This window comes from Peromyscus eremicus, chromosome 19 (assembly GCF_949786415.1).
Source record: "Peromyscus eremicus chromosome 19, PerEre_H2_v1, whole genome shotgun sequence".
NCBI classification, from domain to species: Eukaryota; Metazoa; Chordata; class Mammalia; order Rodentia; family Cricetidae; genus Peromyscus; species Peromyscus eremicus.
Genome location: NC_081435.1, coordinates 32,984,857 through 33,003,216, shown reverse-complemented (window position 1 = coordinate 33,003,216; position 18,360 = coordinate 32,984,857). Strand labels below are relative to the sequence as shown.

General features: G+C 38.8%; 1 protein-coding gene across 1 annotated transcript; it reads left to right on the top strand.

Moving 5' to 3' along the window:
• The first annotated feature begins 243 nt into the window (after positions 1–243).
• On the top strand, positions 244–4,303 carry LOC131896028 (ovomucoid-like). The gene is made up of 5 exons (XM_059246605.1): positions 244–424; positions 923–1,010; positions 1,860–1,897; positions 2,951–3,063; positions 3,938–4,303. Exons 2-5 carry the CDS (start codon positions 956–958, stop codon positions 3,981–3,983), a joined length of 252 nt encoding a protein of 83 aa, XP_059102588.1. The 5' UTR covers positions 244–424; positions 923–955; the 3' UTR covers positions 3,984–4,303.
• The last annotated feature ends 14,057 nt before the right edge of the window (positions 4,304–18,360 follow it).

Genomic DNA, 18,360 nt, shown 5'->3' with positions numbered 1-18,360 from the left:
GTTCATGTCTAAATGTCATTTTCAACTTATTTTTCCTCATTGATTTTCTTTTCCTCTTACAATTAGTTCATTTGGAAAGATTTATGTATCTTCCCTTTTCTAAAATAAAATAGCACTTTCATTCTTTTAGGACTTATGAGTTCATGAGGACAAATTGTCCCTGTTTCTCCAGCCAAGAAAAGATCTACCGATAAGTATTTGATAGGCTTCACTCGTTACCTGCTTTTGCTTCTAAGAATGCAGTACGCCTCTGTGCCTTATCTTCCCTGTTCAATCCTCTTAGCCCACAGAGCTCATCACTCATAGATAATTTGGAGACTTCACTGGAAGGCTCTGATTGAGGAAATAAAAGCAAGCATTGGATCAAAGAAACAGCCACAGTCTCTGAACTGTTGTCTTTAACCCAAATATCTCTCTGTGTGAGGTAGGTCAAGTGGGGCTCCCAGTGAGACAGCCTTATGTTAGGGCTTCTCCAGGTTAATGTCCTTCCTAAAATAATGACGTTGGAGGCTTTTTTTTTTTTTTTGAGATTACAGATTTAAATGTCTCCTTTTCCTCCCTTGTTCTCTCTCTCTCTCTCTCTCTCTCTCTCTCTCTCTCTCTCTCTCTCTCTCTCTCTCTCACACACACACACACACACACACACACACACACATTAGCAAATTTCCTCTGTTAGTAATTTCCTACTTTGTTATCTATCTATCTATCTATCTATCTATCTATCTATCTATCTATCTATCTATCTGTCCGTCTATATTTAATCTCTGGGTGGTCTTCCGTGATTTTATTTTATGACCTTATTGAATCATATTTTAGAAGGAGATAAAATGAATTATTGCCTTAATTAGGAATTTTGGTGGATGGAAATATTTCCAAAAATTCAAGAAACCCTGTGACTGATCCCTGGTTGTTGTTTTTTTAGCTGTCCAAAGGTTTCTTGTGTACCTTTCATAAAATGTTGGTCTTCTCAAGAGTTACGTACATCACTTTGTCATTTCTTCTTTTTTCTGGTGAGTACATTTTCCTGTCCTTCATGATAACCTTAAGCATATTCTAAAAAATTCAGGGAGGTAAAATCTCTGAAAAACCACAGGAGAACAAATAAGTTTGTCTTACTGGGGTTGTAGTCCTTGAATGGTCATGTTACAAATGTCTCTAAAATTAGTGGTGGGTTGCTTTTTCTAACTAGTCCACACTGGAGAAGTCTGCAGAGAGCAGAGGATTAGAACAGGCTGTGCAGACTTTCAGTCTCTGCTGATTTGTACTCCAGATTGCTAAGTAAATCCTATCGGTAAATGCAAAGTCAAGGCAAGAAACATGTCTTTAAATATGCCATTCCTTGAAACCCAATTTGTTTGACAGCCTGAGGCCCTCTAAGTCAAGGCCTAGGTTAGGGATGTTTTATCCTCTGTCAAGTTCAAGACTGGCTATGAACTTCAAAGTAAGGACTTGCAAAACTTAACCTAGAACCTTGAAATTACAGCTGAGTATTTTTTCCAATGAAGTGAATACATGAAAGATATTTTGAACTCTGAGGCCTGAGTATTTCATCAAAAAATTATATAACCTTAATATACCCAGATCTATTAACAAATGGAAGATGATACTTCTATATAGGAGAGTAGTATATAGTACTACTTTTCACAGAGCTGTATATATTTGAGAATTAGAATCATCTCGATTTGCATGTATTTTTAGTTAATTTTTACAACTGTCACAATATTCTCATTTATTACCTTATACCTGTAGGCAATTTACAACAATGTCTGCTACATTTAGGTGTAGGTACTTCTCACCAAATCAGTGTGGATAAGGTTGTTTTTATACATTTTTTTCTGTCTTCTCTGCTCTATTTTCAGAAAGTTTCTTTATCATATCAGCATTTTACAGGAGTCATGTAAGTTACTATTACTTTATATGGAAATTTAAAAAGTAAAGTTTTCTTCTTTATAAAACAAGCAATTTAATGTAAAATTTACCAAAGAAAATAAATTCTTCAAAAATTAAAGAATGGTATATTTTATTACAATAAGTCCAAAACATCAATCCAGTAATGCAAAAAAACCTTATTGTTGATACAAGATGCAACAATTAGTATCTTAATCCCAAATTCTAGCCATTGGCATTCAGATTTATAATTCAATATCTATACAGTCCAGTGGAACAGCAGAATGGTTAACTCTCCATTAAAAAAGATGACTCCTGCCAGGCGATGGTGGTGCATTTTTTTAATCCCAGCACTCGGGAGGCAGAGGCAGGCAGATCTCTATTAGTTTGAGGCTAGCCTGGCCTACAGAGTGAGTTTCAGTAAAGGTGCAAAGCTACACAGAGAAACCCTGTCTTGAAATACTAAAAAAAAAAAAAAATGATGAGTAGAATGTTACATTTGAAAATAAATGATTTGTCTCTCTAAATATCAATATATCTGTTTCTCTATGAGTATGTGCAAAAATTGAATCACATGCATACTATATATATATATGTATATATAATTACTTTCTTTGTATAAATTACCAAAGTATCTAAAATTGAAAATCTGTGTTATGAGCATGCCCATATATGAGATGTATTGACACATAAATACACAGTAAATATGTGCATTGAATTGCAGAGCACTTATAGAGGAATAAGAGATAATCCATAAAAAATTCAATTTGGTGGGAGGATGAAGGGAATGTTGTCTGGTGGGGAATCTCAGATGTTATAATGTGATTTGGCTGCTTTACAAGATTATGTTACACCAGCCTTGTGGTATTCTTATTAGTAGAGGCTTACAAACTAAAAATATGATAATTATTTTCAAATGGATTATATGTGTTATATGTCATTTACATCTATGTGTAGATTATATTTAAACTCTTTTGTATGGCATTACATACTAAGTGTGAAGAACATTTCATTCAATAGCCCATAATCTAATATGTTTCTGTTTTCTTTGTGTATTTTTCAGACAATGTGTAGAAATTTTGTTCCTTCTATGAATTGCCCCAAAGAGAATAAACCTGTCTGTGCAACCAATAGCCGTACTTTTACCAGCAGATGCACGTTCTGTAAAGCATACAAGTAAGAACACAATAATAGATACAAGTTCTTCCTAAGTAATGAAGACTTTGTAGCATAATCTAGATTTATCTTATTGATGTTCCATGCTCACAGTACACAGAAAAAAATTACTCTACCAAACCAATGTGCTATGAAAGACAAAAGAAACACATGTATCTCCCTTTAATATTGTGACTTTTGAAAGTGCCTTTTGCATTTGGTACTTAAGAATATACTTTGTTGAACACTGTACAAACAAACGAATCAGTTCACTTAATTATTGGGAATTACTAATTGCAGATGTGTAAACATTATGAGATAATTCTAAAGATCTGATGCTCAATGTATCTCTGCTACAGTCTGCAATCTATCATGTCAGAAAGGAACTCCCTGGAAGGATCCTCTGAATTCCATGAAAGATTTTACACCACAGGATGTTCTAGGATACCTCCATCCAATATCCCTGTCCTTTATACTCCTTTATACTTTATACACACACACACACACACACACACACACAATCAGATAGCTGTGTCTCATGTAGAAATATTTCTTCTGCTATTTTATATCCCATAGTCTCAATGGCTTTTCCACTCAACAATCTTCTAATTGTCATGTCTTTCTCAAGGCTTACTAACAATCCCTACTTCTTTTCTTGAGTCTGGGCAAGCTCCAAGATGAAGGCAGAGCCGAGAGAGTAGAAAGGGCCCAGTATACCCACAGCTGGAAGTGTGAGGATGCTGGGAGCTGTCAGGATTTAGTTGTTCATAGAAGGAGAAATTAATGTCCACAATTCAATCTTTCCCTTTTCAAAATTACATGCTCAAAGAGATTGATGTCTTCTTTCAATAATTTATTAAAACTTTTTTGACCTCTTTTATTTTTTTCTTTACAGAGAAAGCAATGGTAAAATTAAATTTAAACATTATGGTAAATGTTGAGTTCTCGATGGAGCAACATCTTCCTATGGATCTTATTATAATCACAGGTTTGTCCTGAAGTCTACAGTGGATTGGAGATTTTGTCATCAGGTTCTCATGGCCTTAGAAGATTGGGTGACTCTCTGTGTAGGACACAGAGTAGAAGAATGTCACTGTTCTTTTCACTTCTGGGATCCTGGAATTTCAATGTTTTACATTCTATGGTCAACTACTTAATGACACCTATTAATCCAAAATCTCAATTTTACATTCTGTAAACTGACAACTTAAAACAATCAATACTCTTGTTGTAGTTCTTAATAAAGTCTTAAAGTACACTATTTATCAAGTAAATCTTTTCTTGGATGGAAAGACCGCCCAGTGGTTAGCAAAGCTTGGCAATATTGGAGAGAATTTAAGTTTGGTTTCATGCACCCATGTTAGGTGACTTATCACCTCCACCTCTAAGGAGATCTCATACCATCTTCAGTCCACTTTGGAACCTGCACAGACATGTTATACACACACACACACACACACAAATAAATCTTTTAAAAACAATGCTCTTTGCTTCTTTGGATACTGAGGTAACCCAAACACATACTTTTGACAAATATATATGACGAACTTGAAAGTAAAGTGCTGATTTTTGAATAGTATCTGCGGGAATGACCTTTTTCTGGAAATAACTCTTGCCTCAGGAGTTGACCCTTTTGTGTTTTGACCTTGCAATGATGTTGACCATGTGCATTAAGACTATTTATTCTTAAACAGTATTATTCCTCTCTTCTTTGTGAACCTTCCATGACACTGAGCTAGAACGATATATGAGTGTATTGTGTTAGCTATTCCCCTGAAGCAGCAGGTTGAAAGCAGCCTTGAAAACAAATATGTACTAGGAAAGATTGAAAGCAACATGTGGTTCTATGTTGATAAAATGTTTTCAGTCAAGTGCTATTAAGGAAACCCTTCACTTTTGAAACCTTTTGAATGCCTTACCTCTTTAATCATTTATAGTCACTCTGTATTCTACCTATACGTGCACATATATGAATATATATGTATTACCATAATACACCTATGTGTATGTGTATATGTGTGTGTTTACTGTATGGTGTGTGATATGAGAGATAATATTAGTAACAGAAACCCATGTTTGCCTCAGCTGAAATCACTGGGGAGAGCCAGAATATCCAGCAAATTGTTGCCATGAAATAGCATACCTTGTGAATGATATATTATTTACTACATTAGGCCCTATGAAAAGGCAAAATCAGAGAAGCAAGCAAAAATGTAAGACAGAGGAACCCCTATTTTTTTCAAATACCAGGTTTCATGCACTGTTCAATAAACAGGGGACAATGACTTTGCTGAGGACACATGGAAGATGCAGAAGTAGAAAAATCGGCTTGGGTTTGCTCTTGATAGAAATTACAAAGATGAAGAATCTGTTTTGATATAGCATAACTAATATTGGTGCCACAACCGAAGAAGAGCCCCTTTGTTCAGAACTCATAGAATCAGCCTAGAAAAGTCCCTGGCACAGGGAGACACAGATGTGCAAATCAGTACGCTTTCACTAAGTGACTATTAATTTTTTTTAACTTAAATCATAGTTTAGATATTATGAAAGTGAATTGCAGGGCATTAAACTTTTAAATGCCTACCATTTTAATAGCTGAGTATACTCATTGTGTAAATGTAACACAGTTTCTTTATTCATTCTTCAGTTGAGGGACAACTTGGTTGTTTCTAGTCTGGCTGTTATGTATGAAGCTGCTATGAACATAGCTGAGCAAGTGTTCTTGTGGTAAAGTGTCCTTGTGGTATAGCGGCGCATCCATCCATTGGGTCTATGCCCAGGAATGGTATAACTTGTTTTTGAGGTACAACATTTCCCAATTTTCTGAGAAACCACCATATTGATTTCCAAAGTGGCTGTACAAGTTTGCACTCCCACCAGCAAAGGAGGAGTGTTCCCTTTGCTCCAGATCCTCTCCAGCATGATCTGTTGCTTGTGTTTTTAATCACAGCCATTCTGACACTGTAATATGGAACTCAGTCATTTGCATTTGCATTTCCCTGAGTGTTAATTATGCTGAACATCTCCTTAAATGTTTCTTGGTCATTTGAGATTCTTCCTTGAGAATTCTCTGTTTAGACCTGTCCCTATTTTTCAATTAGATTATTTGGCATTTTTCACATTTGGTTTCTTGAGCTCTTTATATATTTTGGAGATCAGCCCTCTGTCAGATGTGGGTTTGGTGAAGAGCTTCTCCCATTCTGTAGGCTACCATTTTGTCTTTTGACAGTATCCTTTGTCTTACAGAAGCCTTTCAGTTCCATGAGGTCCCATTTAGTAATTGTAGATCTCTCAGCTATCAAAAACAATGATATCATGAAATTTGCAGGCAAATGAATGGAACTAGAAAAAAATTATCTTGAGTAAGGTAATCCAGACCTAGAAAAATAACCATGGTATGTACTCACTTATAAGTGGATATTAGCTGTAAATTAAAGGATAACCATGCCACAATCCACAGACCCAGAGAGCTAAGTAACAAGGAGAGCTCAAAGGAGGACAATGGGGAGGACAAATAGAATAGACATCTAGGGAGGAGGAGGGGTGGGGTGGATAGGAACAGGTTAGGGGAGGATGGAGGGAGAGTGTACTGAGAGAGTCAACTGGAATTGGGTGCATCTCAGGAACGAGCTAGAAACCTAGTGCAACGGAAGTTCCCAGGAATCTACAAATGTCACCCTAGCTCAGACTTTTAGCAATGGGGAATACAGAACCTGACCTGGCCATTTCCTGTAAACAGGGAAGATTTCTAGTACAGGAATTGGGACATCAACCCAGGCACATAATCTTGAGCCTACAAGATGTTCTGGGGCACGTGCAGCACAGAAATTGTGGGAGTGGCCAACCAATGACTGGTCCAGCTCTACACCCATGCCAGGAGAGGGAGCCCATATTTGACACTGCCTGGAGGGCCAGGAAACAGAGGGTGGATAGCCCAGAGACCTAGGATAGAACCAAAGAAGCCTGGAAACAAAAATGAAATGATTCCTAGTGATACTCTGCTCTACTCTTAAATTGGTGCCTAGCCTTATTTCCATCAGAAGCTTCATTCAGCAACTAATGAAAACAGATGCAGAGACCCACAGCCAAACATAAGCAGACTTTGGGAATCTTGCAGAAGAGGGGGAGAAAGGATTGTAGGAGCCAGATGGGTCAAGAACACCTCAAGAAAAACCCACAGAATCAACTAACCTGGGTCATTGGGGCTCATAGAGACTGTACTGACAACCAAGGAGCCTGCATGGGACTGACCTAGGCCCTCTTTATATATGTTAAAGTTGTATAGCTTGGTCTTCTTGTAGAACTCCTAACAGTGTGGAATCAGGGGCTGTCTCATTTTTGCCAGCTTTTTAGACTCTTATCCACATACTGGGTTGCCTCATCCAGCCTTGAACTTGATATTCCATGTTTAATTGATATCCATGGGTGGCTTGCCTCCTCTGAATATAAACAGAGCATGAGTGGATGTAAGAGCAGAGGGGAGATGGGGGGAGGGACTGGAAGGAGAAGAAGGAGAGAAAACAGTGGTGGTGATGTGAATATACATGTAGCGTATACGCATGTACACGCACATGTATTTAAAAGCAAGGAAAACAATTCTAATTAAAAATGCTATTTTATTTGAAAAACTGCAAGTGTTGTTGTGGTATTTATATATAATGATGCTGGCCAAAGGATATGATTCAATGATTTGTTCTTAGTAAATAAACATAAATATATAGCTTTCAGCATGACTGCTTGTAGACCGTTTAAATCATTCTAAAATCTCTTATATCTCTTTGTGGTCACCCCTTCCCAGACCTACCTCTAGGCTCTATGTTCTTTCTGTTCTTTCTCCATTTAATTGCCTTTCTAGTTGTTTTATACAAATATAATTAAGCAAAGTTTCCTTTGTATGGACTTCCTTCACTCAGGATTATTCTTTTTGGTTCAGACACATTGTGAATTACATTTTTAAATACTGAATGATATACTTTCTTGAATTGGTAATTAAAATTTTAAAATGCATTCTTCACTTGATGGATGTCTGGGCTGTTTTTGATATTTAACTATTATTATTAATGCTACTATGAACATTACCCAACAAATGTTTTCATTGAATTGTTTTTATCTCTACTTTGTAACTTCGTGGAGATAGAGTTTGTGGCTAATATGGTAGATAAGTATACATGGTAAGTAAAAAGTGCTAACCATTTCTCAAAGTCACTGTACTTTTTTACAGTCTCCTTAGTAATGCATGAATTTACCACTTTCTCAGTATCTGTGGCAACACTTGTTATATCTTTTGGTTTATAGTCACTATAGTGATTGAGTATATTCAAGATGGACAATATGGTGACCATGTGACTTTGTGTAATGAGTACTATAAAGTAATTCATGCATCCATCACCACATGTATTCTACAAAGGATAAACATTTATCTCTTATGATTGAAATTCATAACTTCTTATTAAAAGCTGCACCCCAAGCCCATAACTCCTAGGTTTGGGGAACCATCATTTCATTTTCTGATTCTGTGATATTAAATTTTAAGGGTCTATATGTGAATGAGATCATATAGTGTTCTGCATCTTCCCCACTTAGAATCATATCATCTAAGGTCATATATGTTTTCACACATGATGGGGTTCTATGGCAAGCCATAGTAATAGGAAATAAAAGTCCAGCTATATATTATAAGCTATACCTTGACAAGACCAAGGGTTAATCGAGTAGGAAGCCATTTAGCAAGGACTGTCTGGTGTTACACAGCTTAATATTCAGTTGTGCCTTACTATGAATTCCTTGTGCTCATAATTCTCCTAAAATGTGTACGTGTGTGTGAACCTCTGTTTCAAAGTACTTGGATAAAGTCATGTAGACAGAACCTTCTGCCTCTGAGCTCCTGGCTCCCCTTTAGCATTTGTTTTGGGTATCTGCCTTTTGCAAATATCCCCACTAAGCTAATTCCTAACAGGGTCAACTCCAAACAAAGCCTTGAAAAAAAAGAGAGGAACAGATAGCTACCAGACCACCTGCTAGATGCCTGTAGCCCCCCAAACTAATATAAAATGTCCTTTTGGATACAACCTGTCTCCTAGGCCAAGTGCCTGTCCCCTAGATGCATACACAGCTTTGTTTCTTGTGCAAATCAAGTTCAGGTCTTCCCCTCTTTCTCACCACCCCAGAGCAACTTCTTAGATCAAAGGGGTTTCCCCTCACCAGGTGTTTCAAGCTGTGATGCAGATTGACTAGCTGTAAGTACTCCTCCCCTGCCCTGTCAGGAAACTGGCAGCAGAGGAAAATAGTGAAAATAGTTTTTTTACTTTTAGTGACTTACAGATTTTCCCTCCCCCATTACCTGTAAGTTTATAGTTGAACACATTTATCATAGACTTGTAATGCCTTCACCTAACCACAGTAAGGACATATTTCTAGCACGTAAATTCCTTTTCTGATTTATTCCAACTGTTATCTGACTCCAATCTTGTCTCTCCACTTTTGGATTGTGAATAAAGTTGCCAGGAAGCTTCTGGTGGGGACCCTGCAATCTTGTGTTGTATACTAAACATGAGGTGTTGCTGCTTGAAAAAGGATATAGGCCAGTCCCAAGAGAGAGAACTAGGGGAGATTTTTGAATTGAGAGAGTTGAATTGAGGGAATTGAATTGAGAGGGTTGAATAATTGGTGGCTGAAGGATGGTGGCAGACGAATAAATGAATTGGACAAAAGAGCTTCATGTATCTGGATTCATTCCCACGCCTATGGTAGCATCCTTTCTGGGCCCCTGGGATAGTATAATAATAATAAGGCTGGACCTTTGTTGTTATACAAAAGGGTTCCCTAATTTTTATAGTTGAGAAATATTCTGTCATGTGTATATAACATATATTTTATTCATTCATTGACTTTAGTCTTTTAGTTATCTTCATATACTGGTTATTATAATTATGTCACAGTGAATGTGGGAGAGCAGATATCTCTCTAAAATGCTTTCTTCTGGATTGTTTGATCCATATGGACTTTTTTGTTTCTAGTCTGAGGAATCTTCATAATGTTTTCCATGGTGACTACATAACTTTCCATTCTTCCTAACAGTTCACAGAGTTCCAGTTTCTGTTTCTCCATCTGACACTGGTTAAATGCCCTGTCCCTTACCTATACTGTCACACCCATTCTTACATATCTCGAATATTAACTCATTGTGAAGCACACAGTTTGTAAATATTTTCTCCTTCCATAGCCTACCTTTTCATTTTGTTGATCGTTTCCTTTGATGTACAGAAGCTTTTTAAATTTTTCTCCTATTTTTGAGATTTATCTCTTCCATTTCCTTCCTACAAATCATTTCATATATGTAATGACTATGTCCTTAATTATGTCACCAGCCTGTGACAGTGTCCCAGCCTAAAAAATGGGTGTGCTTTCTCTGTGCTCTCTTTCCGTATTGCCTCTCCTTCCGTATTCTCTCTCCTCTGCTCGCTCTCTCTCTCTCTCTCTCTCTCTCTCTCTCTCTCTCTCTCTCTCTCTCTCTCTCTCTCCCAATAAAGGTCTAGAAAGGTAACCATGGCTCGTGATTTTTCCTCCACCACAGCATCCAGTAGTCAGCATGGCCGCCATGGGCGGCGGCCAGCCACGAGTGCTGCTGCTTAGCCAACATTGGTGCTGTTCAGACTCGGATTGACCACTGAGGACCTGCTGTGACCGCTGCCGCTTGCCGCCTCCTCCCCCATCCATCGAGACTGCGAGACCGTGAGCGCATCCCTAGCCTCCCCTGGACCCCCACACAGCTACCACTACTGCTACCGCCATGATTCTTCACCACAGTGAGTGAGTCCGACATTCTTGTGGCTGTAGTCTGAGCTATATTCTTTGCAACAGACACCCCGGGGGTTGTCCTCAGGCTGTGCTGGCAATGGCAGGCACATTTTTACTCCTGACAAGGGGGTAAATGCTGTCTGGGACCCACCATGGACCAACTGCAGCACAGCTGCAGCCCTTACTATCCCTTAACGAAGAGGATGAGTAACTTGAACTGATTCATAGATCTCTCTTCACTCCTCAGGTATGCCCGAGATTGGAGTCTGATCCCAGTTTGTTATTTTAATTTTTTTTTTCTCTCAGCTACAGCCATGGGACAAAGCGGCGGGTACATTTACCACTTACATTGGTGGATAGGGGTGGGTACCAATAAATCTGGCCGCATAACAGCTTTGTGGGAACTTCTGCCAGCAAATGGACAAAAGCCATGGGACAAAGGGGCAGGTACTGGTAAATCTGGCCGCATAACAGCATAACAGCTTCACGGAAACTTCTGCCAGCGAATGGGCAAATAAAAGAGTTACTTTATTCCTAAGCTTTCTGCTAAAGCTCTCAACCCTTCTCCCTCCCCATTTCTGCCTCTGCCACATGCAACCTTTTCTGTCTGACTTCCTCCGGCAGTGGGCGGGCTCAAATGGGCAGGCTTGGGCGGCTTCTACAACTCTCACCTTAACTCACCTTAACTCCACCCACTCATTCTCAAACTGCCTTGAGAGACACAGACCGGTCTGGTAGCTGCTAAGATCCATACAAATAAGTTTACAGTAGTCAGGATGGCTCTTAAGCCAAAAATCAGTTTATAGCCTCAAACAAGTCTTCCAAAAGGATCAGTTTATAGTCTGCCTCCTGGCAGATCTTCCAAAAGCTGTCCTTAAGTCATCAATCATCAGGAAAAAAAAATCAGGACACAGAATAAAATCCGTCTCTTGTTCCCCAGACCTCCCTGACTAAAACTTAAGCATCTGGAGAGCAAGGCTCCTGACCCCACAGGCAAAAGAGTCATCTGTTGCATTTAAGGTGTGACAGGAAAGAGATAAAACCCCAAAAACAAAATTGTGAAGTCCTGGCACTCGCTGACTCCAAAAGCTTTTGGGTTTTAAGTGAGGAAAAAGACCACCAGCTAGCAAATGCCCTGCCAGGCCATCAACAGCCTTGTTAAAAGTGCCGCCTATAAAGACAACCAGTCAGCTAAATGCCCCCAGGCGCCAAGACGCATGGGTACATCAAGCTAAGACCTCCAACAGGCCTAGGCTTGGCTACAGACATGGCAGGGGACCCAGAACACAGCAGGGAAGCAATCTGTTTCTGTCCTACTGGACACCAGAGCCACTGACTTGGTCCTGGGAGTTTTGGGATGTCATCTCTCCTTTCTCTATTGTTGGGTACAGAGGACAGCCTTACCCACCTCACCAGATTTAATTGCACTTTCAGAGTTACTTAATGGAAAAAGATTTCCAGCTAAAATAAGAGCTCATTGCTTCACTTCAGATCTACTGCCTGTTTCTCATGTGCATACAGACAGGGCCCTGATCTTTGCCTTGTCCGTAATTCAAAAACAGTAAGTTCTTATGCACCACAAGCTTTTTTCTTCCCAGTTCCCTGTTCTAACTCACTGTTCAGCTAATGGTACAGGACCACCATAGAGCTGGAGTCCAGAGATCATCAAGTAAGAAACTGTAACAGCTAAAAGGTATTTACACCCCCAGACCCAAAAGCATCTGGGCGCTACAAAAAGACTTTAATGTAAACATCTATTACTGTGAAATGCTTTTAACAATTGATCATGGATCTCCTGGATGCTGAACTAGTAAAGGAAACAGGTGCTTTAAAATAATCTGTCTCTGATAAAGCTTAACATGTTTCAAAATCCATCTGGACAGGCTAGATCTACCAACATAAAATAATAATGATTCTTTTATCTCTAAGCTTTTTTCTATGTCACCAGCATCTTGTCAGAAGAGGAATACATGTCTCCAGAGCAAACGGATGGCAGACAGTATCCCACAATGCCTGTCTACCTCGGAAGGCTCCCCCAAGAGCCAACCAACATCCAACAGTCAGCTGGAAGCAGCTTTTGAGAGAAACGACGCCACTATTCCCAAATATCTGCTTTTTTATAATAAGCAAAAGTCTGGGATGTAAGGATTATGTCCTTAATTATGTCACCAGCCTGCAACAGCCCTAAAAAGCAGGCGTACCCTCTCTGTGCTCTCTTTCCGTATTGCCTCTCCTTCCATATTCTCTCTTCTCTGCACAGTCTCTCTCTCTCTCTCTCTCTTTATCTCTCTCTCTCTCTCTCTCTCTCTCTCTCTCTCTCCCCCAATAAAGCTCTAGAAAGGTACCCATGGCTCATGATTCTTCTGCCACTGCAGCATCCAGTAGTTGTTTAACCAACAATATACCCCTTCATTCCCATTTTCAAATTAAAGACCATTCTTCGTTGTTATAGAAATGCATGTATATATGTATATATTGCAGTGGTATTAGTCAGTATAATGTTTCTCATACATATGTTTTCATGTCTGACCAGTTGCTAATGAGTAATGAATTGGTGTGTGCATCCCTGGAGAAAAATTATTTCTTCTACTCTCAGCATTCTTTAGTTGCCTATAGATCTTTGTGTAGGGTTGTTCACTTTGGCATGTCTATTTTTGACCTCGTTCAGCTCATGTTCATGTAGTCATGATGATACTTTATGAGTGTACCTTCTGGTATTACTAGGAGACACAGTCTCACAGAAAACTTCCTGATTCTCTGGCTCTTAAAATCTTTCTGCCCTTTCTTCTCTAATATTCCCCGAGCCTTATATGTGGGAATATTTTTTAGATGTATCCACTGGGACTGGGATCCACAACTCTGAATTTTGATTGGTTGTGGTTTTTCTGTAACCATATCTATCTGTTTCAAAGAGAAGTTTCTATGATAAGGGTTGTACTGGCTTAGTGCAAGTAAGTTCTCTTCCAAGCTCCATGAGTTTTTTATTCCCAGGTAATTGAATTGGTTAGGTTTCTAGTACCAGACATGATTTTCATCCGTTGAGTGGGTCTTAAATCCATTTAGAGAGCTGTGGTTACCTCCAAGGTATGTGTACCTCTACTGGACCCATACGGTTTTCATGGCATATTGGTCATTGTTAGGGTTCATATGTGTCTTTGCTGGGTATTCTTGTTGCCTCCTTTGGAAGATTTCATAGTGCCTTATCCATGAAAGCTATCCCTCAATGGGAAGTCATTTAGGTCTGCTCCAAACTTTTTAGTTTGATGTCTTTCTACAGATGGATCTCCAACATGGGTGATGACTCAGAAAAGATGTGTTTCAGGAGCTCTCTGAACAGTTTGCAGGCAGCTGATTTATACAAGAAATCTCCTTTCTGCAGCTTGACTGGTGAGAAACTCTTCTTGCAATGGTTTATTTATTGATAAATATGGACAGGACCTTCCAGAACTTTTCAAGTCTTCACTTTCTTACACATGATTTCTATGTGTTATACAAATGAAGTGTTTGTGTCTTCAGCAATATAGTTTTATAATCCAATTCTGGTAGGCAACCAAGGTCAATGACCATGACCTATATACTTTGGTTAAACCTTCCTTGGCTCCCTTTTTCTCGTTCCTATCAATCACTTTACTACCTGTTTGAACCCTCCTGTCTTCAATACTCTCCCAATATTTTTATTTCACCTATATTCTACTATGACCCTCCCAAATGCATCCTCACCAATAAAAGTTATATTTTTTTTCCAGATTTCACTTGTACTTCATGTTAAATATACAAACCAAGTGGTTTGAAGGTAGGACCTTAAAAGGAGGAAAAAACATGTAGCAGTTGCCTTTTGGGGACTGGGTTTTCTCATAAAATATATATGTTAAATTGATTTTATCTGCAAATTTCATAACTTCATTTTTTCTTTATAGTCCAATCGTATTTCATTTTTTATATACCCCATATTCATTATCCATTCATTAGTTGAGGGACATCTAGGTTAATTCTATTTTCTACTGTGAATAAAGTGCCAATAAGCATAGATGTACATGTATCTGTGTAGTTAGATATAAAGTCCTTTGAGTATTTCCCAGGAGTTTTACAGCTGGGCTACATGACAGATCTATTTCTATTTTTAGTTTGAGAATCCTCCAGAATTATTTCAGGGTGGCTGAACAGGTTTGTACTCTCACACAGTGTATAAGGGTCCCCTTTACCAGAATTCACACCGGCATTTTCTGTCATCTGTGTTTTTGACAATGGCCATTGTGACTAGAGTGAGACAGCATCTTAATACAGTTTTCCTCTCCATTTTCTGATGGCTAAAAATGTTAGCCCCTTTTTAGAGTAATTACTGAATATTTGTATTTCATCTTTTGAACAATTAACTTTTGTTCATTTCCATAGTCATTTACAAGTTGGGTTTTTTTCTTTGTGTTTAGTTTTTAAAGTTCTTTTCCTGTTCTAGCTCTGACTTCTCTGTCCGGTATATAGTTGGCAATGATGTCATCCTATTCTTTCAGCTGCTTCACTGAATTGAACTTTACCTTTGTGTTGCAGAAGCCTTTTAATTCATGATTCCATTTGTCAATGTTGGTCTTACTTCCTGTGCCATCAGAGTCTTATTTCAAATACTGGAGGAAACATGGGGAAAAGGGAACTCTCATTTACTGTTAATGGGATTGCAAACTGGTGGAGTCATTGTGGAAATCAGTATGGAGAATTCTCCAGATGCTAAAATTAGATCTATCATATGACCCTCTTTTTTTTTTTTTTTTTTTTTTTTTTTTGAGACAGGGTTTCTCTGTGTAGCTTTGCGCCTTTCCTGGAACTCACTTGGTAGCCCAGGCTGGCCTCGAACTCACAGAGATCCGCCTGGCTCTGCCTCCCGAGTGCTGGGATTAAAGGCGTGCACCACCACCGCCCGGCCCATATGACCCTCTTATAGCACTCCTTGGTAACACAAACAATAACAGGTTCAGCCTATATTGTTTTCTTCCAGGTCCTGTGGAAGAGTCTAAGAACCAGCTGAGGATTCTAATCTGAGGGCTATCAAATGAATCTAAGCACACTGAGTTCTATAGTCCATTCACTTTATTCTTCTCAGTCAATTCTATCTACACAATTTCTTTTTTGTTCTCATACTTAGCTCCTCTCAGTCCCTCCTGCTCTCAGTCCCTTCTGCTGTTCTCGGATGTTTATCTATTTCTTTCCATCTCCAACCTCATCTTTATTCTTCTCAATCACATTCACTTCTGCTGTGAGGGAACCAGTATATATAAGCAGTAATTCTTTGGCAAAGCAATGGAAGGCTTGAAGTTTTCAGGGTCGCAGAGAGAGAGGTGATAAGGATCCACACATAAAGCAATAATTGTCAGCTTCCAATTACAACCGAAAAGAATGAGTGACTGAAAGGAAGTTTTCTGGTAGGGTCAACTAAAGGCTAAGATCAATTAGGGAACTTCTGTGCTCAAAGTATAATCTAGAAATGGCTAGGTATAATGTTAGGGGTCAGTAAGTCACAAGAAAGTAAACTGTCTTTGGTGCTGCTTTTCCCGCTTGTCCAGGCTGCAACTGCTTTCTGATAGGGAGGAGGGACATATGCTAGGTGGCTAAGGAACCTCTGTCAGAGCATGTAGCATTTGGTTAGTAAAAGCACTTTGGCTCAGAGTAATTGCTGAGGAGAAAATCTAGGAATAGCACCTGCTGAGGAGGAATTAAAACTTAATTTGCATAAGAAAGAAGCTAGGTACCCACTGCCTTAACTCAGTAACTAGCAAATGGCTAAAACATTATCCCAGGAATGTGAGCAGTAAATCTCTTAAATTAGGGTCTTGTGTAAATAACCCGGGCTGATGGTAAGGAGTTGAGGATTTAATTGTTAGTGGTTCTTTTCTCTATCTGTGGGTGACATGAGCTAATGTTTATCTATGTGCAGTTTTGTCTTTGGAAAAAGGGTATCTTTGCTGAAATACTTTTGTCTGGAGAATGGCCCTGCCAGATATATGTTAATGAAAAATGAACACAGTTGGGGACAGTTATACAATTACCCCAAATGCATAGGGAAAGGTGTGCCCAAGATTGAGTTGCAATCGTAAGATTACATGTACATATAACATGGAAATGCACAGTAAATGGGGAGAATCATAGCTGTTATTGTGCAAGAAGTTTACAACAAGAGACAGCCAGTTCATTCAAAAGGCAGTAATTCCAGAACGCCTTGCATGACGGTTTCCTCTAACAGAACCCTTAATTCTGATAGGTTGACCTTCTGAACTCTAGTTGTCACTGCTGTGTACTCCATGGACTTTTGCTACCACCGGCTCTCAATACCTTGGTACATTCCCTAAAGGACTGAAAGTCATTCTGCAAAAATATATGCTCAGCCATGCTCATTTCTGCTTTATTCACAATAGCTAGGAAATGGAAACAACCTAATGTTCTACAGCTGAAGGATGAAAGGAAAAGGAAAATGTGGTACATATACACTATGGAATATTATTCAGTGGTAAAGAAAAATGAAATCATGTACTTTGCAGGTAAATGGATAAAACTGGAAATTATCATATTGAATGCTATCTTAAATACCTTATTCTGTATTTAACTCCCTTATATACCCCAGACCCAGAAAGACAAATGTTGCGTGTTCTCTCTGATTGGAGGCTCCTAGTTCCAAACCTTCAGATGTGAGTACATAGTCTGTAGTAACTACTGAAACCAGAAAAATAGACTTTGACTATTGGTAGGATAGGGTTGTTGGGTAACAAAAGAGAAGGAAATAGCAGGGTACAAGTACTGTGATCAGGGAAGTGAGAAATGGAGTGTGCTCCTTAAGGAGCAGTAGGGAGTTAAATACAGAAGAAGGTAGAAAGAGGATGAAGGATAATAGCAGGATACAAGTAATCTCATTGGGGGAAAAAGGGAAATGAAGGGATCCATTAGTGAAGGGAGAGGGGTGTAAATACAGGGTAAGGAGGGAGGTGGGTAAAATAACAATAAGGATGGCTAAAGAAGCCATAAAGAACCATACTATTAATATTTACCTAAAAAATAAAAGGCCCTTCATTTTATATATGTATATAATATGTATAAGTATTATGTTTAATATCTAGATATTGTATCTATTCTTTTGGTAGTCTTTCAGATAGCTCTGGTCAACAGCTCAAATATAGATTGCTGTTGCTAACAATTCATATGTATATATATGTGTGTTTTGGGCCAGAGCTATCTGAGAGACTCCCACAACCTTCAGCCTATTTCTATTGTCCTTGGTTACCTGCTAGAGCTGGAAGGTAGGTCTCTATTGCTGAAGAAACCATGCACTTCAGAAATAGGTCCCAGAGACCCCTGAGTTGTAACTGACCTGAATGCCCCTTGTCTTAGTTAGGGTTTATATTGTTGTGAAGAGACATCATGACCACAGCATCTCTTAAAAGGAAAAACTTTTATTTAGGGTGGCTTACGTTTTTAGAGGCTTAGTTCATTATCATCATGGTGTACCATATTGGAGTTCAGGCAGACATGGTGCTCAAG